The sequence below is a fragment of the Curcuma longa genome, chromosome 5, assembly GCF_044706935.1.
Source record: "Curcuma longa cultivar G26 ecotype Majalengka, Jawa Barat chromosome 5, ITB_CL_G26_1.1, whole genome shotgun sequence".
Taxonomy (NCBI): domain Eukaryota; kingdom Viridiplantae; phylum Streptophyta; class Magnoliopsida; order Zingiberales; family Zingiberaceae; genus Curcuma; species Curcuma longa.
Window position 1 is genome coordinate 4,074,870 of NC_133865.1, and position 19,931 is coordinate 4,094,800.

A 19,931-nucleotide genomic window follows, 5' to 3' on the forward strand; every position below is an offset into this window, starting at 1 on the left:
ATAGCCGACAACTTGAAGTATACGGAGTTGGCAAATGTAAGAGGGAAGAAGGTCCAACCATGGGGTTCGAACCTCAGGATCTAGAAGGAGTTAAAATCCCTCATGACGATGCTCTAGTCATCCACGCCACCATCGCCAACTACAATGTAGCCCGAGTCTTCATGGACAAGGGCAACTCCGTTAACATCATTTTTAAGAAGGCTTTTGACTAGATACAGATTGACTGAACCAACTTGTAGCCTATGGTCATGTCCTTGTTTGGATTCACTGGAAATGAAGTACAGCCACTCGGCTAGATTAGCCTTGCCATATCATTAGGCGAAGAAACGTTGAAGAGGACTCGGCGGATATTCTTCACCATAGTGGATGCCCCCTCAATCTACAACGTGATCTTGGGAAGGCTGACTCTGGGTGCCTTCTCTGTAGTGGTCTCCACCTATTACCAGAAAATGAAGTTACCGATAGGAGACCAAGTCTGGGAGGCTCAGGGTGATCAGCTGACTTTTCGGCGGTGCTATGTGGACATGGTCCGAACAGAAGCCAAGAAGAATCAAAAAATCCAAGGGGCCAAGATCCACTCGGTTCAAGAGACCCCCGACTTCTCTGAAAATCGAAGGCAAGGAGCCATTGCAAGTCTGCCCGGGCCAAGTCGAGACGATTGTCCAAGTAGCCATGGATTTCCCTCCCGAGCTGAAGTAAGAACTCAGCGCTTGCCTCCTTCAGAACCAGGATGTGTTTGCATGGACATCCGATGATCTCACTGGTGTTTCTCCTTCTGTTGCCGTCCACCGACTCAACACTCTTCCTGGCGCCCGACCCATCAAGCAAAAGAGGAGACACTTCAGCCTCGAGCAGAATAAGATCATCCGAGACGAGATGCAAAAGCTCTTGAAGGCAGGGCACATCAAAGAAGTACACTTCCCGACTTAGTTGTCCAACGTGGTGCTCATGCTGAAACCTGACAACAATTGGCGAGTCTGCGTGGACTTCAATAAGGTCTGCCTGAAGGATTGCTATCCCTTGCCGTGGATCGACCAGTTGATGGACTCGACCGCAGGTTGTGAATACATCTGTATATTAGATGCTTATCAGGGATACCATCAAATCCCTCTCGATGTAGATGACCAAGACAAGATCAGTTTTATAACAGCCGATGACACATTTTGCTACACTGTTATGCTGTTTGGACTGAAAAATATAGGCACCACCTATCAACGATTGATCGATCGAGTCTTCCACCATCAACAAGGCTGAAACATCAAAGTATACGTCGATGACATATTGGTGAAGACGGCTCAGGGCGGATCTCTCATAGCCGACATCGACGAGACCTGCAACACTCTACGCCGATACAGACTCAAGCTGAATCCGATCAAATGTCTCTTCGACGTCTGAGTCACGCAGTTCCTTGGGTACATAGTAACTGAAAGAGGAATTGAAGCCAATCCAAAAAAATACAAGCACTCACGCAGATGGCTCCTCCGCGGAACCTCCGAGAAGCCCAACGGCTAATAGGGCGCATCACCGCTTTGTCCCGATTCATCTCCCGATCGGCAGAGCGCAGCCTACCCTTCTTCAAAATCCTGAAGAAAGCTCAACGGTTCAAATGGAACGAAGAATGTGACAAGGCCTTCGAAGAACTCAAAGCTTACCTGATTCAGCTGCCCCGATTGGCGAAACCTTTGCCCGACGAACCACTCTGTGTATACCTCTCGGCTACCGACTCGGCTATCAGCTCAGTCTTGGTCAAGCAAGAAGGTTAGATCCAACATCCTATCTACTTCTTCAGTCACTTGTTAAAAGATGCCGAGACCAGCTACATCAGCATGGATTCTAGTTCTATCGGCTCGGCGACTCCGACCTTATTTCCGATCTCATCTTGTCACCGTGTTGACCAACAGCAACCTGGGAAAGGTACTCACTCAGACCGAAGCCTCGGGACGGCTCATCAAATGGACAGTAGAGCTCTGTGAATACGATATTCAATATCAACCTCGCACTGCCATCAAAGCTCAAGCGCTAGCCGACTTCCTCGCTGAAGTGCCCTGGGGTGAACCGAAAGAAGATTGGAAAGTCTATGTGGATGGATCCTCCACTACGCAGGGAAGCGAAGTCGACGTCCTCCTAATTTCTCCTCAGGGGGAAGAGAGCTGGCTCTCAGTACGGTTACACTTCCGAGCCTCCAACAACGAAGCCGAGTACGAAGCAATGCTCGCTAGTCTTCAAGCAGCCAAGTGGGCGGGAGAGGCTAGGGTGCAACTTTACTCCGACTCCAGTTGGAATCTCAACAAGTGGAGGGCAACTTTGGAGTTAAGGCCACATCACCTATAGCACTTGCATCACTTATGAAGTCGAGAAGTGAGCAAAATTTTGATTCAATCAAAATAACCAAAGAACCAAATTAATTTGTAAATTCAGATAGTTTATTTGAATTTTTTAAAAATTGATTATTTTAACTAAACTGATTTTTTTCTATTATGAATTTTAAAAATAATTAAATCTATTAAATTAATTTTTTATTAAATACTAAAAATTTAAAATATTAAGATTTTTATTTTTTAAAAAATAATATATATTTTTTTAAAAACAATTAATTTAGTTATGATAGAATTAACTAAATTTTAATTGGTTCAGTTCGTCTATTTTTTGATTAGTTTAATTTTAACAAATTCGTTTGCTTTTACCTTAATGTTCACCTTTGTAGGCTATAAAAAGTCTATTTAACTGAATGCTCACCCAATAATACGCCTATTTAATCCCACTCGAGCTTTTTGATGATCAAGCCATTTTAATTCTCTCATTTTCGATAATCGAGAGATCAGAGAAAAAGAGTAAGAATAGAGAAATATAATCATGACGGATCAGGAAGTAGGAGCCAACAATGAAATGATTTCTGATGCCCGGGCGGCGCCGACGAATCCACGGAACAAGCGCTTCGCAGTCGCCTGTGCCTTGCTCGCCTCCATGACGTCGATAATCTTGGGTTATGGTAATATATTAATTTTCATTCTTCAATTATATTGTTATAATTAGATGAAATTTAAAAATCGATTGTTTATAGATATTGGAGTGATGAGTGGCGCGGCTATATTTATAAAGGAGGATCTCAAGATCACTGACACGGAGATTGAGATTCTGTTGGGTATCCTGAATATCTATTCGTTGGTGGGTTCTTATGCCGCCGGATTCACGTCTGACTGGATTGGACGCCGGTACACTATCGTGCTTGCCGCTGGCTTTTTCTTCGTCGGCGCCCTCCTCATGGGTTTTGCTACGGGCTACGTATTTCTCATGGTAGGGCGGTTCGTGGCTGGCATCGGCGTCGGCTACGCTCTTATGATCGCCCCTGTTTACACTGCCGAGGTGGCGCCTGCCTCCTCCCGCGGCTTCCTCACCTCCTTCCCCGAAGTCTTCATCAACATCGGCATCCTCCTTGGCTACGTCTCCAACTACACATTTTCTCATCTGCGCACCTCCATCGGGTGGCGATTCATGCTCGGCGTTGGTGCCATCCCCTCTATTTTCCTCGCCTCCGGCGTGCTGGCGATGCCCGAGTCCCCCCGTTGGCTCGTCTTGCGCGGCCGCCTCCGCGAGGCTAGCCTTGTCCTCGAGATGACTTCCGATACCCCCGACGAGGCGAGGCTCCGCCTCGAGGAGATCAAGGCCGCTGCTGGCATCCCCGCCGAGTGCGACGAGGATTGCACAGTCCCCAAGGGCACCGATTACAAGACGAAAGGCGGATCCGACCGGGAGATGGCGGTGTGGAAAGAGCTACTGCTGCGGCCGACGCCGGCGGTGAGGCGGGCGCTTCTGATGGCAGTGGGGATCCACTTCTTTCAGCAGGCGTCGGGGATTGACTCGGTGGTGCTCTACAGCCCGCGGGTGTTCGAGAAGGCAGGGATCCGCGAGAATAAGAAGCTGCTGGGGACGACGGTGGCATTGGGGTTCACCAAGACGCTCTTCATTTTGGTGGCGACCTTCCTGTTGGACCGTGTGGGGCGGAGGCCGCTGCTGCTGGGGAGCACCGGAGGGATGTTGTTCTCCCTGCTGGGACTCGGCCTCGGGCTGACGCTGGTGGATCACGGCCGCGAGGGCGCAGTGGGGTTGTGCGTTGCGTCGATCCTCGCCTACGTGGCATTTTTCTCCATCGGGATGGGGCCCGTCACGTGGGTGTACGGGTCGGAGATCCTGCCGCTGCGACTGCGGGCGCAGGGCGCGAGCATCGCTGTGGCGGTCAACCGAGTGACCAGCGGCGTCATAACCATGACCTTCATATCGCTGTACAAGGCCATCACCATAGGCGGAAGTTTCTTCCTGTACGGCGGTGTCGCGGCGATCGCGTGGGTTTTCTTCTTCACCTGCCTACCGGAAACGAGAGGGAGAACGCTGGAGGACATTGAGGACTTGTTAGCGATGGGGAAAGACAAAGAGAAGGCGCCTGCAGATGGAGTTGAGATGCCGACGACAAACTCTACTAGTGCAAATGCTACACCCCAACGCTAGGATGACCACTAGTATACTAATTAAAAAAATTGATTCATTCAAATTTTATTTAACTTCTAAGTTGAAATATTTCTAATGTAAATCGAAATGCAAGTAAAACAATTTAAATTTGTCATAGCACAAGCAAAGGTTTCTTGACTCACTAGCTTTCGCATCATCATCATAAAATTTGAAGTAGCATTGACTATATATTTTACATTCAAGTTAAATAAACGAGCTTATTCAATTAACGACGAGAGATTTAGCAAAAATTATGGTTGCTGGCAAAGTTTCAAGTTTTAATGTGGTCTTTTGAGTTGAGTTCAGTGATGAAAAACTTGGTGAGTAATGATGCTTAGTGAAAAGTTTTCTCAGATTTATAGCATGCTCAAGCAAACAAAATATATAATAATATGTAATTCAATGTTATATTGTCAATGAATGTTTTCTCATGTAAAATTAGTTATAGAGATAAAAAAAAAGTATCTGCAAGATATTTTTTTTGAGAAGCATGGATCTGAACCTCCATCCTTAGATATTTTGTTTCTTAGGACCAAATTTCTAAACCAAATCCTCATGGAGGATTGGGTTTGATCAACTTAAATCACTTTGACTCAGCCATACAGTATAGCAGTGATGATGACATCAAACTTCGACTCCCTTATTATGTGGAAAGTAATTTTAGAAGTCACTTATTTGTCTGACTCTTGCTAGAGGATGTGTATGCCAAATTATTGGTGGTCTTTCCTACAGAAGAGCTTCATCTGGATATATGACTTTTGTCATTTGAGTATACTTGTTGGAGTTGTGCAAGAACAACTTAGAACATGTGTGGTATGCCAAATGTAGGGGTGAACATTCTATTAAAATTGAATTAACCGAACTGAATTTATTAGAATCAAACTAATAGAATTTTCTTACAACCAACCTTTTGCAATTCTCCGATTTTAGTATGTTGGAAGTTTCACTTATGTTGCAATTCTTAAAATTAAGTGACACTTTAATTAAGAATAAAGTGCCAGGAAATAGTCTCAGCATATAGTCTCCATTATATCAATTATTTAAATGAAATGTTTGATGCTTCTTTTCACCCATTTTTTTGTGTATGGGCTGGAAAATTATCCACAAAAAATTATCCATCCCACCCCACTTAATGTTCTTTTTTCCATCAATATTTGACTCAATTGGTCACAACCTACATCGAAGTTTCTGTCCAAGTTGGGTAACCAAACCAACTATTGGTTCTATCTCATCTAGAATATTGATGTGGTAGGATGTTTAGTAATGCAAACTGGAATTCTATCTCCTTAATGATTGCATGGAGACATTCTGCACACTTGAAGCATGAGAGGATCAACAAAGGAAAGGGTCTTATTACTTCGACCGGGTTCATGATTTAGACTCTTCTATATATTTTCTTCTCTTGGCTTCAATGTATTTGATGGTATCATTGTCACTTGCTCGGATTCCTTCTCTCCTTCCTCCTCTGGGATGGCAGTCAAGACGAGTCCTTTGACGTGCCAATGGTTTGTGCCCTACGAGTCAAAGCACGTCAGTCAAGAGCCAACGTTACCGGCATGACCCCTCCAACGATCAAGTCAGTGAAGGGGCTAGTGGGGAAGTCTCGTGAGGATGAGAGAGCGTTAAGATTTCGAAAGAGAAAGATGGAGAGGATTAGCATTCGCGTGTGAGAAGAAAATCATACACTTACCTTCGTGGGCCCTTATATAGCCATGGGGGTGGAAGGTCTACGTGGACCTCCATGCAAGCTCTGAGCGGGCAACGTGGATGATCACACGAGTGAGGCGCCACCCTTCGGCCAACTACATGAGTGAACAATTGTGCCTAGGGTGACAACCATATGTTCGTATTACTGACACTGTCTCCACGTAGACCTCCACGCAAGCCCTAAGAGGACTACGTGGGCGATCACATGAGCGAGGTGACGCCCTTCGACTAATTGCATGAGCTAACATTGTGCTGGGGGCGACAACCATACATTTGTACTACTGACACTGTCTGATTATTAGCTTGAGGTCGCTCGCCAGGTGGACAACCTTGCTAGAGTCGGTTGTGCATCAGGGACTGTTGGAGGTTAACATTCCAGAGAGCCCGCTCGACCTAGATCCTCATCATTCTAGAACCACTATGACCGCTCGGGTAGAGAAGGTCGGAGCTTGATGAGCCTCCGTTGTTGTGAAGGGCATTGACCAAATGTACACTATTCTAATAAGGTAAGGACCTGACCAGGTAAACCCGGGCTGCATCACATATCCCCCTCGGAGTCGTTCTAAGGAGCAAAGTCAAATAAAGTCTGATAAGTCATAATGTTGGGGGAGGGACTGGTTTCTGACTAGCCATGGGAGTATTAATCTAAATATCCAGAATACTAATAGAATATCGCAATTTATTAGAAGTTCACTCTTGTCTCGATCAGGGAGAGGAGCTCGATCCCTTGATCGGGGAGGGCAATGATAAGAATACTTAGAGATCCTGAAGAAGACCAAGAATATCAAGATGTTCATCCCACTACGACCAAGGAGAGGGGATCGATCCCTCGATCGGGAGGATAATTATAGGAAGGCCGAGGATGCCACCAAAATGCCATGAATGCCACAAACAATAGAAATCCCCTCATGTCCCGATCAGAGAGAAGAACTCGATCCCTCGGTCGAGAGAATAGTAATAAGAAGGACAAAGATATTATGAGAATGCCGAGAATACTAGAAGTTCAATCCCATCTCGATTGAGAAGAGGAACTCGATCATTCGGTCGGAAGGGTAATAAGAAGGCCAAGAATACTATGAGAATGTCAAGAATGCCAGAAGTCCCATCCTGTCTCGACCGAGGAGAGGAACTCGATTCTTTGATCGGGAGGGTAATAAAAGACCAAGAATACCATGAGAATGCCAAGAATGCAAAAAGTCCCATCCTGTCCTGATCGGGGAGAGGAACTTGATCCTTCGGTCAGGAGGGTAATAAGAAGGCCAAGAATACCATGAGAATGCCAAGAATGTCAGACGTCCTATCCTATCCTGACCGAGGAGAGGAACTCGATTCCTCGGTCAGGAGGATGATAACAAGAAGGCCAAGAATACCATGAACATGCCATGAAATTTGTTGAATTCAGACGGGGGAGAGGAGCTCAATCCCACAACTAAGAATAATAAAAAGAATGTTCAATTTTGATAGGGTAAATCCCCCTCGGCCAAAGGGAGTAGCAACCCAAAGCTATGAGGATTACACTAGAATAGAGAAAGTCTCACCCTGACCAGGGAAAATAGCGACCAAATACCGTAAGGCGCCTGAAGGAGAGAAGATCCAACCTCACATTGGGTATCTCTTCTGCGATCACAGGCTTATGACCTTCTGTGACTAGTGAAATACATCATCTGTCAAATTAATCTGAATAAACACTACAAAAATAATTTCCATTAGCAACGAAATTTCTGTCACTAATTAGTGACAAAAATTATATTTCCGTCGTTAATATTCAAAATTTTCATTAGATTTTTTCCATTTATCATAGTTCCCTATTTACATTTTCATCACCAATCTAAAACTATCACAAATGATAGTTTAACAAGAATAAACAACACTACAATTTACCAACAATCTTAAGCAACATATTAAACACAAATCTTAAACAACTTTTGCAACACAACAATCTAATCATAAAATAATTTAACAATTTAATATATTTAATATCTAAAACAATCGAATCACGATACAATTAGTTCTTGATTGCATAGGGTATACATGTATTTTTAATGCTTTCATTTCACATCTTTCTGCATTTCACGACATTATCTTATGTTTATCACATCCTTTATCCATGCATTAGGCGTATTTTCTCCATTTCCTGTTTCGGAAGTCTGCTCTTGTATTTGTCCTTTTGCAAGATGAAATTGGAGCGAAATAAGGTGAGACGGAGACTGAACGAAGACAAGGCAAGACAGAGTCGTGCCTAGAAGGCACGGCCATGTCTCATCATCCTGAGAGATCGTGCCTACAACGCACGGTCATGCCTCACCTCCCAAGCCACACCAGCCAGCAGCCGTATCCAACAAACACGGTCGTTCTTCATTCAAATCAACTGCTGCTGAGGACCGTGCCTCCTGGGCACGACCGTGTCCCCTACCAGAGTCGAGCAAGCTTGGGGTCGTGCCTCCTAGGCACGGTCGTGCCTCAAATTCTAAGCTTGATGTGCCTGTTTTCCCGAGAATGAACTACTCAAGGTCGTGCCTATGAGGCACGACCGTGTGACGGAGAGACATGGGCGTATCTTCCTGGCCGTGCCATGAGGCACAGCTGTGTGGCGTATAGCTGACAGCAGGGTCATATAAATACTTTCTTTTGGTTCAGACCTAAGGAGGGGAGTCCTTAGAGGTGAGAGAGAGCCACCAAAACCGCCATCCGGAGCAAAAATCAGTGATCCATCCAACCGTTCGGGACTACTCCGCTGCATCCACTATCGACGAGGAGATTACAAGACCAAGAAGATCATACTCATTGATAAGTCTTATTTCCTCTTTCTATTTCAGATTTAGGATTAAGATGTATTAATTTCTTTCTTCTTCGTGTTGTATCCTCTCTGTCATGGAGTAGACTCATAGATTCTAGGATGTAGGAGGAATCGAGGTGTATTATGGATGATTGTATCTATGGATTTGTAATTTACCATATTCAATGATATGTTTATGCATTGCTATGTGGATTCGTGCCTTGTACTTATTTGATAATATGTCGGTGAATGGTATGATTTCATCTGGATGAGGACGAGTTATAGTTTAACAGAAATCTTAGGATCGTATAATCGGGGTGCCTTGTGACAGAAGGTGAACCTTTAATCGGACTTTTCGAGGAAATTCTTAAACTACGATGAATCATCATGAGAGATAGCTAACGGTTATTGATTGCTAGGAAGAGATCCTTAATTGGGTACTCGGTGATAGAGAATAGGACACTAGTAGTATTGTTGGAGTGTCCGATGACAGCGAGAGAACTATAGAACCAGGCTATCTGGGTATCATCTCGAACTAGTGATCGTAACATTAGAGGATTAATGATTTGATTCCAACAAAATCTGACGAGGTCTAATTGGATATTTTGGTTAGAGTCTCTGCAATTGTGTAATAATTGAGGAATGGTAAGAAATTCATGATCAATCAATCTGATATGCCGAAGCCTTCATAAAGTTAAAAGCTGAATTTAAGAAAGTCTGCCTCGAAAAGATTTCCCGTGCCGAGAACTGTAAAGCCGACGAGCTAGCCCGAATGGCTAGCTCCCTTATCGAATGGGCAGAGGAAGAGCCAATCTCCCAAGTAGCCATGATAGCTCAGATAGACCAGCCGACCTGCTCCACAAAACCCGTCGACTGGAGGACTCCAATACTTGCCTTCCTTTAGAAGAGCGAGACACCGAGTGATCTTGATCAAGCTCGCCTCCTCAGGAGAACAGCTCCCCGATTCACCCTGCTCGGTGATCAATTATACCGCCGAACCTTCTCTCGACCATTGCTCAAGTGTCTCGGCCCTGAAGATGTCGAATACGTGATGAAGGAGGCGCATCAAGGCTGCTGTGGCAACCATCTTGGAGGTCGAGCCTTGGCTCGAAAGGTTCTACTAGCTGGATACTTTTGATTGACTCTTCAGGCGAACTCGACTAAGCTCGTGTCGACCTGCATCCACTACCAGAAGTATCAGTCTTTCACCAAGCACCCGACTGAGCAATTGAGGGCAGCCACAACCTTATGTCCCTTCGATCAGTGGGGAATGGATATAGTCGGGCCCTTCCCAACTGGGCCGCAGCAGAAGAAGTTCCTGCTGGTCGCCATGGACTACTTCTCCAAATGGGTCGAAGTCGAAGTATTAGCCCGAATCACGGAGGACGCAGTGCTCAAATTCCTGTGGAAGAATATAGTATGGACAAGCTGAAGTCGTCAACCGGGAGATAGTGCGCGGATTCAAGACCAAACTCGATCATGAAGGGGGAAGTTGGGTCGAAGAGTTGCCCTGCGTTCTATGGTCTTACCGCACCACGTCGAGAGAAAGCACCGGTATGACGCCCTTCCACTTAGTGTATGACGGAGAGGTTGTGGTCCCGATGGAGGTGGGGATCCAGTTGGATCGGCGACAATGCTACAATGACGACAACGATGGCCGAAGCCTCATGGAGCTAGACCTCGTCTCGGAGGCTCGGGATAAAGCAGCTGCGCGACTAACTGCATACCGACAACGCATGTATCGTACTTACAACAAGCGAGTCATCTCTTAGGCTTTCCAAGTAGGCTACTTGGTGTGGAAGAAAGTCAAACAAGTAGGAGAGGTCAGCAAGCTCGAGCCACCATGGGAAGGCCCCTACCGAGTTATCAAGAAGACCAGTTCGGGTGCCTACTACCTGTCCGACTCCTCTGGCAAGGACCTGGTGCGACCGTGGAATGCCACCCACTTATGGCCTTATCGAACATGACGAGTTCTCGGGGAACTCAGTCTCTTCTTGTCTTCTCTTGTACTTGCCTTTGTAAACATTGCTAACAATGAAGGTGCCTTTACAGATCATTCATATTCCAAGTCCTCATGGTCCAACTTATTCCGAGTCCTCAATGTTCAACCTCTCCCAACTCAGACACAGTCGGGATCGAGCTTCGACTCGGGTCTCGGACCAGCTCCATCAGCAATTGCTCTCTTCAGGGTTCAATCTCTCCCAACTCGGACATAGTACGGATCGAGCTCTAATTCTGATCTCAAACTAGCTCCATCAGCAATTACCCTCTTCAGGGTTCAACCTCTCCCAACTCGGACATAGTCGGGATCGAGATCTAATTCTGGTTTTGGACCAGCTCCATCAGCAATTGTCTTCTTCAGGGTTCAACCTCTCCCGACTTGGACATAGTCGAGATCGAGCTCTAATTCTGGTCTCGGACCAGCTCCATCAGCAATTGCCCTTTTCAGGGTTCGATCTCTCCCTACTCAGACACAGTCGAGATAGTGCTTCCTAGGTCTCCGACTCCTCCCCTGGTTTCGGAGACTTAGTGATTTGGTAAGTTCTCCATCAAGTACTGTAGCGTTGAAATTTTTTGAAAGGCAGCATTGCTAGCATTAAGACAGGAGATTAAGCAAAATATGGGAGCCATCTATTGATTCAAAAGGGTCCGATAGGCATTACAAAAGTTAGCCTTTACATTACTCCCTTCCTTTCCTCTCGGATTCGGGTAACTCGGCCCACACTTTTTCGATATCTAAAAAATCTAGAGAGGTGCCAGGGGAGAACAGTCCCACCAGGCATACCTGCTTGATCACCCCCTCGAAGCCGTGCTGCAACATTCGGGCAGTCCTCTCTTGGAATTGTTCGTTGTATTCCTTGGACTGCAGCCACGCTTCTTTGACAGCTTGCGCTCCGCCGCCCTCCCCTTCCTTGTAGGTCGCCAGCTTGCCCGACAGCTAGCAAGCCCTTGAGGACCTTTTGCCCCTCAGTCAAGTCTGTCGCCTGCTTCTTCAGGGCAACCGAGTCCTCGAGCATTCGGGATAATTCTTTGTCTCGTTGGGCTAGCTTGTCTCGGGCTTGTTGTAGTTCCTCTTGTTCTTTGGCCCGAGCCGCCGCCGACTCTTGCTCCAAAGCCTCAGCCTTCTCTTGAGCCGCGAGTAATTCAGCTCGGTAGTGGCTGGCCTCTTGGCTGCTCTTGGTCGTGAAGTGATGGTTCAGATGGAGCAGTCGACTGTGCATCTCCAGATGCTCTGCCCAGACCTGTCTCAAAAGGAACAAGGGCGATTAGTTATTTGGGGAAACAAGCTTGAGAAGAAATAAGCAACCTTACCCGCATAAAATTGAAGTTGCCGCGGTAACTCAGCTCGGAGGTAGTGATCCTGCGGAAAGATTCGGGGCCGCATATGGCTCGGATTTTATCCATCACGCCCATTACTTCACCGGGAGCAAAAGGCGCATCCGCTGGAATCCAAGTCCACGTTCCTCCGAACTCCGTGCTAGATCCTGGGGCGGAAGTAGCTGGGCGCGCCATCCCCGCCGAGCCGGCAAGACTAGATCCCGCCTATTCCTCAACGCTAGGTGTCGGAGCTGCAGCAATCGAAGCCACCTCGGACGTCCCTTCATTGGAGGGAGTTAGCGTGGCCTCCGGTGTCTTCTTGGTCCCCTCGGGAACAGGGGTCGGCTCCACCACTTCCGACTCTGCCGCTGCTACGGCCGCCGATTCCATCTCCCCCACATCCGAGTCCAGGCGGACTACGTCATCCATTGTCGGCCGCGTTGGGTGCTCGGGCTTGGTAGCGAGAAGGGGTCTTTCCAAATCTTCAACACTCGGGGAAGGGGGATGGCCCTTGGAGGCGCGAGACTTCTTCAGCCGCCTCTCTGCTTTGCCAGGGGATCGGGAGCGGTGATGCTTCTTCTTGGGCCGAGAGGTTGGAGGCTTCGAGAGTCCGCTCTCCTCTCCAGTCGGAAGCTCTCGAGCAACGAACTCCTCCTCCACGGCAACTTGTTTTTCCCGAGTGGAGGTCTCGGGCTCCGCAGACTCGGCCCCAGTGCCTACATCTCCGGGTGCCTCGGGTGCAAGCCCTCCTCCAGACTCGGGCTCCGGGGCTGCCGCAGAAGTAGTCGGCGTGATCAGCGCCTCGAGCGACGCCCGATTCCACTTCAGGAACTTGTTCACGAAGGCGTCCATCCAGAGATCATCTGCAAACAAAGAAAGAAACTTAAATTAGTTTTTACAGAAGCCCGAGTACTAGTAAGTCTTACCGAGTGGTTGGGATAGCTCCGCCTCTATCGGACTCAGACGTCCTCTGTACAACAGCCCCTCCTCGCCCACCAGCTTTCCGATGTCAAACTTCATACCCTTCAGCAGCTGGGACGCTTCCACGAAGATCGAGTTCTTCTTATATGACTTCAAGGGTGGCGGACTCGGAAGCTCGTGCTGCCACTCGATCGGGAAGTCGAAAGGACTCGGGGGACAGATAAAGAAGAATTTGGGCTTTCAACCCTTGTGAGAAGTTGGGTATTTATCCAAGAAGTTAAAGCCCGACTTGGAGTTGAAGAAAAAGACACCGTCCTCCTTTTTCTTCGGATAAAAGAAAAAATGAAAAACAGCTGGATGCAAAGGGATCTGATACAGGCGGAAGACCAAAGCGACTCCACACAGAAGTCGGAAAGAGTTAAGAGCTAACTGATTCAGCGAGATATCAAAATAGGTAGCGATTTCCTGAAAGAACTCAGGGACGGGGAATCGGAGCCCACCTTCTAGCTAGCCTTGAAAAAAAGCAAGGCAGCCAGGTGGAGGTAGATGTGGTCTCTGATGGGGCTTGGGAACCTTGATCCTATAGTTGCTAGGCATTTCGTAAGGTAGCCTAATTTCAGACCTTGACTCCTAAGTGAAGGAGGATACAACAAACTCGTACCAGTGACCTACAACTTCTGAAGCCATTCCTAAGCCTATTCGAACCTCTATGGACATGCGAGGAGGAAGAAACGAAAACAAAAAGAGGTGGGAAGCTTACTTGGTGCGGGAAATCTAAGAATGCAAGATCGCCGGAGACGAAGACGAAGGTTGGAAGAAGGCAGAGCTGACAACAACAGCAGCACGAAAACGGCGATGCAAGCGCGCAACGCCTGCCTCCTTGCTCTATTTATACACAAAACCCTAACGATCCTCAGCCGTTCGATTGGGCAGCGGAAAAAAGGCGGGATCTATTAGTAGTCGTCCGATAAATTTGATTTCCCAGGATGATCTCCTCCATCATGGCGACGATTACTTGTCCCATCGGATGTCACGCCTCACGTCTTGGAAAAGACCCTGGCCATGCCGAGTGCGTGCCCACCGCCATGTTGTACCACTGACACGTTGATACTTATCTGTCCCACGTGCACAATGAGCAAGGTTAACCCACTCGTCGATTTTGAATACAAAGTGCCACCCGATTTGACTCAACTCGGACTCGGGCACAATTTGGTCTAGTCAGTCTGACTCACGCTTCCTTCAACTAGACTCGCTGGGAGGCTTGTGTTATGGGTGGTTATGAGTGTGGACCGAGGGAGCGAGGAAGCGGCTTGGACAGCCGATCCGACTCCCATGTCAATTCATATCTATCAACTCCAAGGCTGGCCCAAGTCGGTTCTCGACTCGCGTCCCTTTCCCCGAGAACCGAGTCTCTCTTCATCCGGGCGCGGTTCGAATATGGAACACGAAGCCGACTCCTCGATGTCCAAGGCACTACCCGAGCCAAACCCTTATTCGAGTCGCCTCTTATGTAGTCGATTCCTCCTATGTAGCCGATTCCTCTTATGTAGCCGATTCTTCCTATGTAGCCGATTCCTCACGAGGTCGACTCCTCGGTGTCCAAGGCACCACCCTGAGTCGAACCCTTATTCAAGTCGCCTCACAGGCTGACTCCTCCTGCGAACTTGCGGCCTCTCAATCGGCTCGGTTACTTCACCCTCATTCGGATTCGGCTAAGGTTTACGCCGAACGGCCATCACGGTGCCCGACCCCGTCACTCCCATCATTCCTTCTGACCGTTCCATACTCCGTAATTATGATCGCCGCCCTGACACCCATGTGCGAAATGACCTTACGAACATATGTCAACGATGAGACTTTTATCCTGATCATTCCATATTTTTCTAACAAGATCATGTTCAGTGACAAGACGTTTCTTTAATTAATATGGGATGTGATTAATTGAGATGTGAGAGGACCTTTTCCTCTCCCTTATATAAAGGTCACTCCATTCCCTACTGAGGTACATGCGCACGCGAGCACACACCAACACACTCATCTTCCTCTGTTCTTTCTCCTTCTCTTCCTCTTCACTCGCTGACTTAAGCATCGGAGTGGTCGCGCCCGGACACCCCTAGCCTTCTTGCTCACGGTTGCTCTGTTTGCAGGTCTCAGAAATCCAGCATCTTCATTCCAGCTCCATTTCGGTGAGGAGATCCGGTCGGTGACTCGTCCCGGAGCTGATCTCAATAGGAATAGTAATCAACATGAGAACACTAAGGGTGAATACCAAAGGTGATGCCGATGAACATTAATTTTTTTTAACCATCTTAATTGGAAGGGATATTTTAAAATATAATTAAAAATATAAAATTATTTTGTCAATATTTAAATCTTAATAATATTTTAAAAAATGATTAAACTCTGAGAGTATTTTTGAAATCAAATCTATAGTACTGAAAAATTTGGAGGGATTCAAATTGTTGGAAGTTTGGTCACTAAGTTTATGGCCTTCATGTTTGTGCATGATTGATGATGCTTCTAGTGTGTGTATATATCTAGTTTTTATGATTCGATTAATTTTGAAGGTGATTGATTCGGTTTAATAAAAAAGGTTTTTCATCAGCCACCATCATAAATCGAAAAATACAAATAGATCCTATACAAATAGTCCAACATCACAACTTTTTCAAACTTACTAGATATAATATACCTGGGTGGATGATGCTTCTGGCATGGACTTAGAGAAGATGCTTCATCCAATAATTATCCATTCTTTATCTCGAGATCACGCACCTTAGATTTGGCATTCAGACAAGTGGGCATAAAGAAGCACAGCAGAATTCTATTCTTATCATTGTTTTAAGGGTGAAATGAAATGGACCACATGATTCATGTTGTTTGTCAGTTTGATGAAAATATGAGCATCCAACTATCTCATGATGCAATTCTTCTGTGATTACTCAAATTTTCTTACAAACATCATCCATGAATTGATTCAACAACAGTTGAAGTACCATCAAGTTTTTTCCGCATAAACATTCTAAAGAATAAAAAACTGTGAGATTTACTGATACAAACGCTTGAAATTTACAGAATCAATATTCAAATGAACTTTACATGCTCATTTACTTTTCAGTGAAAAGTGAAAACAAAGTATATGGAAAGTAAATCTGCATCTGATAGCCTCCAGAAGAAAAGAAACAAAACCGGCTTTTCAATGCAGATGTGAAGAAACTATAAATGAACAATTATTGGATCATTGTTAGCACCTTGTGCGGATCCTCGTTTCTGGGCAAACCATCTACACAAGGCAAATCAGCTAATTCGAACAGCAACCTTTCTTTGTGAAGCCTCCACCGGGATCAGATACATTGATGGTCATGCCTTGGCCGGGAACTGTTCCTGCTGCCTCTGCAGCAGCAAGTGCCTTTCGACTAATTATCTGGTAAATATCTTTTAGAATAGTTTGAAACGCCTTGTCGATGTTAACTGCCTCCAAAGCTGATGTCTCCAGGAAAGATAGTTCTTCCTTCTCGGCTAACATCTGGGCTTCCTCTTCTGTGACTGCTCGGAGATGCCTCAAATCTGCCTTGTTCCCGACCATCAAAATCACAATGTTAGAGTCAGCATGGTCCCTCAGCTCGCGGAGCCACCTTTGAACATTTTCAAAAGTTTGCTTCTTTGTTATGTCATAGACCAGGAGTGCTCCAACAGCACCCCTGTAGTAAGCGCTGGTGATGGCCCGGTATCTCTCCTGCCCAGCTGTGTCCCATATCTGAGCCTTGATTGTCTTTCCCTCTAGCTGTTTATGAAACCAAGTCAACTCACTTTAGGAATAAGATGAAAAAGGCAATCAAGAAAGGTGTGAATCGATATGAAATTTATGTAAAAATATCATCTGAAATGAGCCTGATACTGCTTAATGGACGAGGCTATTGGAAAAGGTAAGATGGCAGTAAATTTGAGTAACAAAATATATACATCAATCAACAACATTCATATAAAAAACGTTTTGGACTAGAACTATTGCCAATTGTAAGACTAAAGTATATGTTGATGAATCATCCACATGGCATATTCAAGTGATCTTGACACAAATGTTACTGTGAGTCCATAATGCAGTTATAGTGATATCCTCGAAAGAAATTATATGATGTCAACTTTGTTGGAACCAGGGAAGAAATATTAACTGAAAATTTTCCCCATACCATTCCTTTATGTTCAGTTCTATCACAAACATCATGTTTTATGACATGAGTCAATTCCTTAAATTTTATGATTCAAATCATGATCCTAGCTGACTAAGCACAAAACAACTTTTATCAGTCATATTTTTCATAGTGCATACAGTCCATATAAAATAATGAAAAGGAAAATAAAGATTAAGTATTCTAGGAGAGGAGAAGTTCAATAGTCACCTTCTCTATTTAGTCCTAGTCCAACATGATTTGTAAGCAATGACAAACCTAGGAACGTAAGGTAGGAGGGACGAATTATCATCATCTTAATTAAAGAACAACATATACTAAATAATTACTATAAAAAGATGCTTTTGAAAATTTATAATCTTAAGGGTGGGACCCATTCCAGTCCCGCTTCAGTCCACTAGTATTAGCAATATTCTCTTGGAAATGTTTATATATCAAGAGTTCATTCAACTACCTTAATATTTAGATTGAATTGAACTTCTGCTTAGATCCTACATGGAATCAAATCCAGTCCCCTATCTCTGACCATGTTGAGGCTAAGAGAGACATTTTACTCCCTTTAGACACATAGTAAGTGAGATCCCGTTGGACATGCTTATGTATCAAGAGACATCTATATGTCCGCCCCTCAACTCTAATGATACTAAGAATGGGAGTATAACAGTAAGAGACATTTTCCCCTTTTATACCAAAAGTTTAAGTGCAGATCCCCATGTAAGTCAGTATTTTAAAAACCAAATAGGTTACAATGTTTCCATTTGAACTAATCAAAAATCTTGTTCAAAAGGTGTGTTCTTGTTGTTCAAACAAACTAGATTGTCCTCCATTCCTTGGGCATTTTCCTAGACTTTTCTACATGATAACAGAGTGAGTTCTTCACATCTGATGATGTTGAGATTGTAGGAGCAAGAAGAGTAATAAGAGTCATCTCGTCTCTTATTAGCCTCAGGTGATTAGTTTTCTTAAAGAGATAAGTCAAAGGGTTAGATGGAAGAGAAAAGTCAAAGGGTGGATTCTTTATCTCTTGTTCCTTTGAAGAATAAGGGGGAAGACAAATATTTGATGAGGTAAATTTAAGCATTCATCCTTGGTACAATCATTTGGACAGAAAGTTGATACTCTTCTGCAAAGGTGGAATCCGCCACCCTAGCAGCCCCACACGGTCAGCCCCACGACCATCTGTGAGGAGGTAAATCGAGAAATTATAATTGATCACGACGGAGAAGGGTATTGCTCGGCTTCGTCGAGATTCGAACCCTTGTCCTCTTCTGCAACTTTGCTCCGTCGTAACCAACTCAGCTATGCCCCGGGGGCAGAAAGCTGACACTCAATAGTTATTAAGAAGTGATCCATCCTCTTAATTTATACCATTCAAGGAGACAACTCAAAAGATATTTTTTTTATCATTCCTCTCCTCTAACTTTCTACCTTTCATATGTATCCATTATTTCAGTTTACCCTCTCTCTAAGAAAACAAGGCCTTAAGTATCATAAGATCCTCTCCAAAAATCCCTGACAATTTTTTTGAATTGAACTTTCCTTGGACCTCTACTACCTCCATGAAAGATTAAGGTCTTGAAAATTGAATCTCTGAATTAAGTATTAACTATTTTGAGTGTCATATTTATTCTTCCGGCCGACTCAGTAGACGGAACAACAATTATTTTAAGAAAAATACTACGCAGGCATGCAGCATATTTCTCAAGCATTAAAATGAAATTTTACTCTTGTCAATAATTTAGTAATCACAACGAGGCTATAAGTCGTAATCCCACAAGGCTTATTCTCAATCTTGGTAAGCAAGCTCGACGTGCGATATATAAATTTATATATACAGGATCCAGAGAAGCAAAAAAGGAACGGAAGCAATTCGTCGAGTACCTGAAGGGTCCTGGTAGCGAACTCGACGCCGATGGTGGACTTGGACTCCAAGCAGAATTCGTTGCGCGTGAACCTCGAGAGTATGTTGGATTTCCCCACGCCAGAATCCCCGATAAGGACGACCTTAAACAGGTAATCGTACTCAGTATCCACTCGGTGCGCCATTTCACCTCCTCCTCTCGATCACAGGAACTCAGTCCATCTCAAACTATTGAAAAATAAACCACAACCAAAAGAACATAATCGAACGAGAAAAAGGAGATCGACATTTGAATAGAAGAGGAAGAAATAAATTGCCTGACGCCAGATCCGGTGGAAAGAAGGGCCGCGATCCCGGCGTTTTCGGGAGGCGAGAGGGAGGACATAAGAACGGCCGGGAAAGGGGGATATTTGAACCTTGAAATAGCCTTTCCCTTTCTGCCCTGTTTCAGGCTAGCGGGTCTTGGATCCGGTATCCACTGGGCCGATATTTGTCGGATCGTCTTCTTTCCCGAATCAAAATAGATCCGATCCGTCTAAATTGATACGTTGCTTGTTCCGTTCAGGTGCCTCCCAGCCCTCTCCGGTAGCGGGGACGAGTCACAGCGTCGGTGATGATCGAGGGCAATGGCGGCAAGGAGAAGAGGAGGAACGGA

At 45.3% G+C, this 19,931-nt stretch overlaps 3 protein-coding genes across 3 annotated transcripts; 2 read left to right on the plus strand and 1 right to left on the minus strand.

Moving 5' to 3' along the window:
* The first annotated feature begins 1,803 nt into the window (after positions 1-1,803).
* LOC141829727 (uncharacterized) lies at positions 1,804-2,331 on the plus strand. Its single transcript, XM_074717253.1, has one exon. It carries the CDS (start codon positions 1,804-1,806, stop codon positions 2,329-2,331), a length of 528 nt encoding a protein of 175 aa, XP_074573354.1.
* A 522-nt stretch (positions 2,332-2,853) lies between these two features.
* Positions 2,854-4,503, plus strand: LOC141829439 (putative polyol transporter 2). Its single transcript, XM_074716901.1, has 2 exons — positions 2,854-2,989; positions 3,062-4,503. The coding sequence occupies exons 1-2, from the start codon at positions 2,854-2,856 to the stop codon at positions 4,501-4,503; spliced, it is 1,578 nt and encodes a 525-aa protein (XP_074573002.1).
* Positions 4,504-16,308: 11,805 nt separating this feature from the next.
* On the minus strand, positions 16,309-19,461 carry LOC141830110 (ras-related protein Rab2BV-like). The gene is made up of 2 exons (XM_074717598.1): positions 19,297-19,461; positions 16,309-17,009 (listed from the first exon to the last, which is right to left on the minus strand). Exons 1-2 carry the CDS (start codon positions 19,459-19,461, stop codon positions 16,527-16,529), a joined length of 648 nt encoding a protein of 215 aa, XP_074573699.1. The 3' UTR covers positions 16,309-16,526.
* Between the last annotated feature and the right edge of the window lie 470 nt (positions 19,462-19,931).

Excerpts from the sequence above, each read along its gene's own strand:
- LOC141829727 (XM_074717253.1), top strand. The coding sequence starts at position 1,804 with ATGCCGAGACCAGCTACATCAGCATGGATTCTAGTTCTATCGGCTCGG.
- LOC141829439 (XM_074716901.1), top strand. The coding sequence starts at position 2,854 with ATGACGGATCAGGAAGTAGGAGCCAACAATGAAATGATTTCTGATGCC. Across the intron at positions 2,990-3,061 it reads GTCGATAATCTTGGGTTATG|ATATTGGAGTGATGAGTGGC; the intron begins GTAATATATTAA and ends GATTGTTTATAG.
- LOC141830110 (XM_074717598.1), bottom strand. The coding sequence starts at position 19,461 with ATGGCGCACCGAGTGGATACTGAGTACGATTACCTGTTTAAGGTCGTC. Across the intron at positions 17,010-19,296 it reads TCGCTACCAGGACCCTTCAG|CTAGAGGGAAAGACAATCAA; the intron begins GTACTCGACGAA and ends TTTCATAAACAG.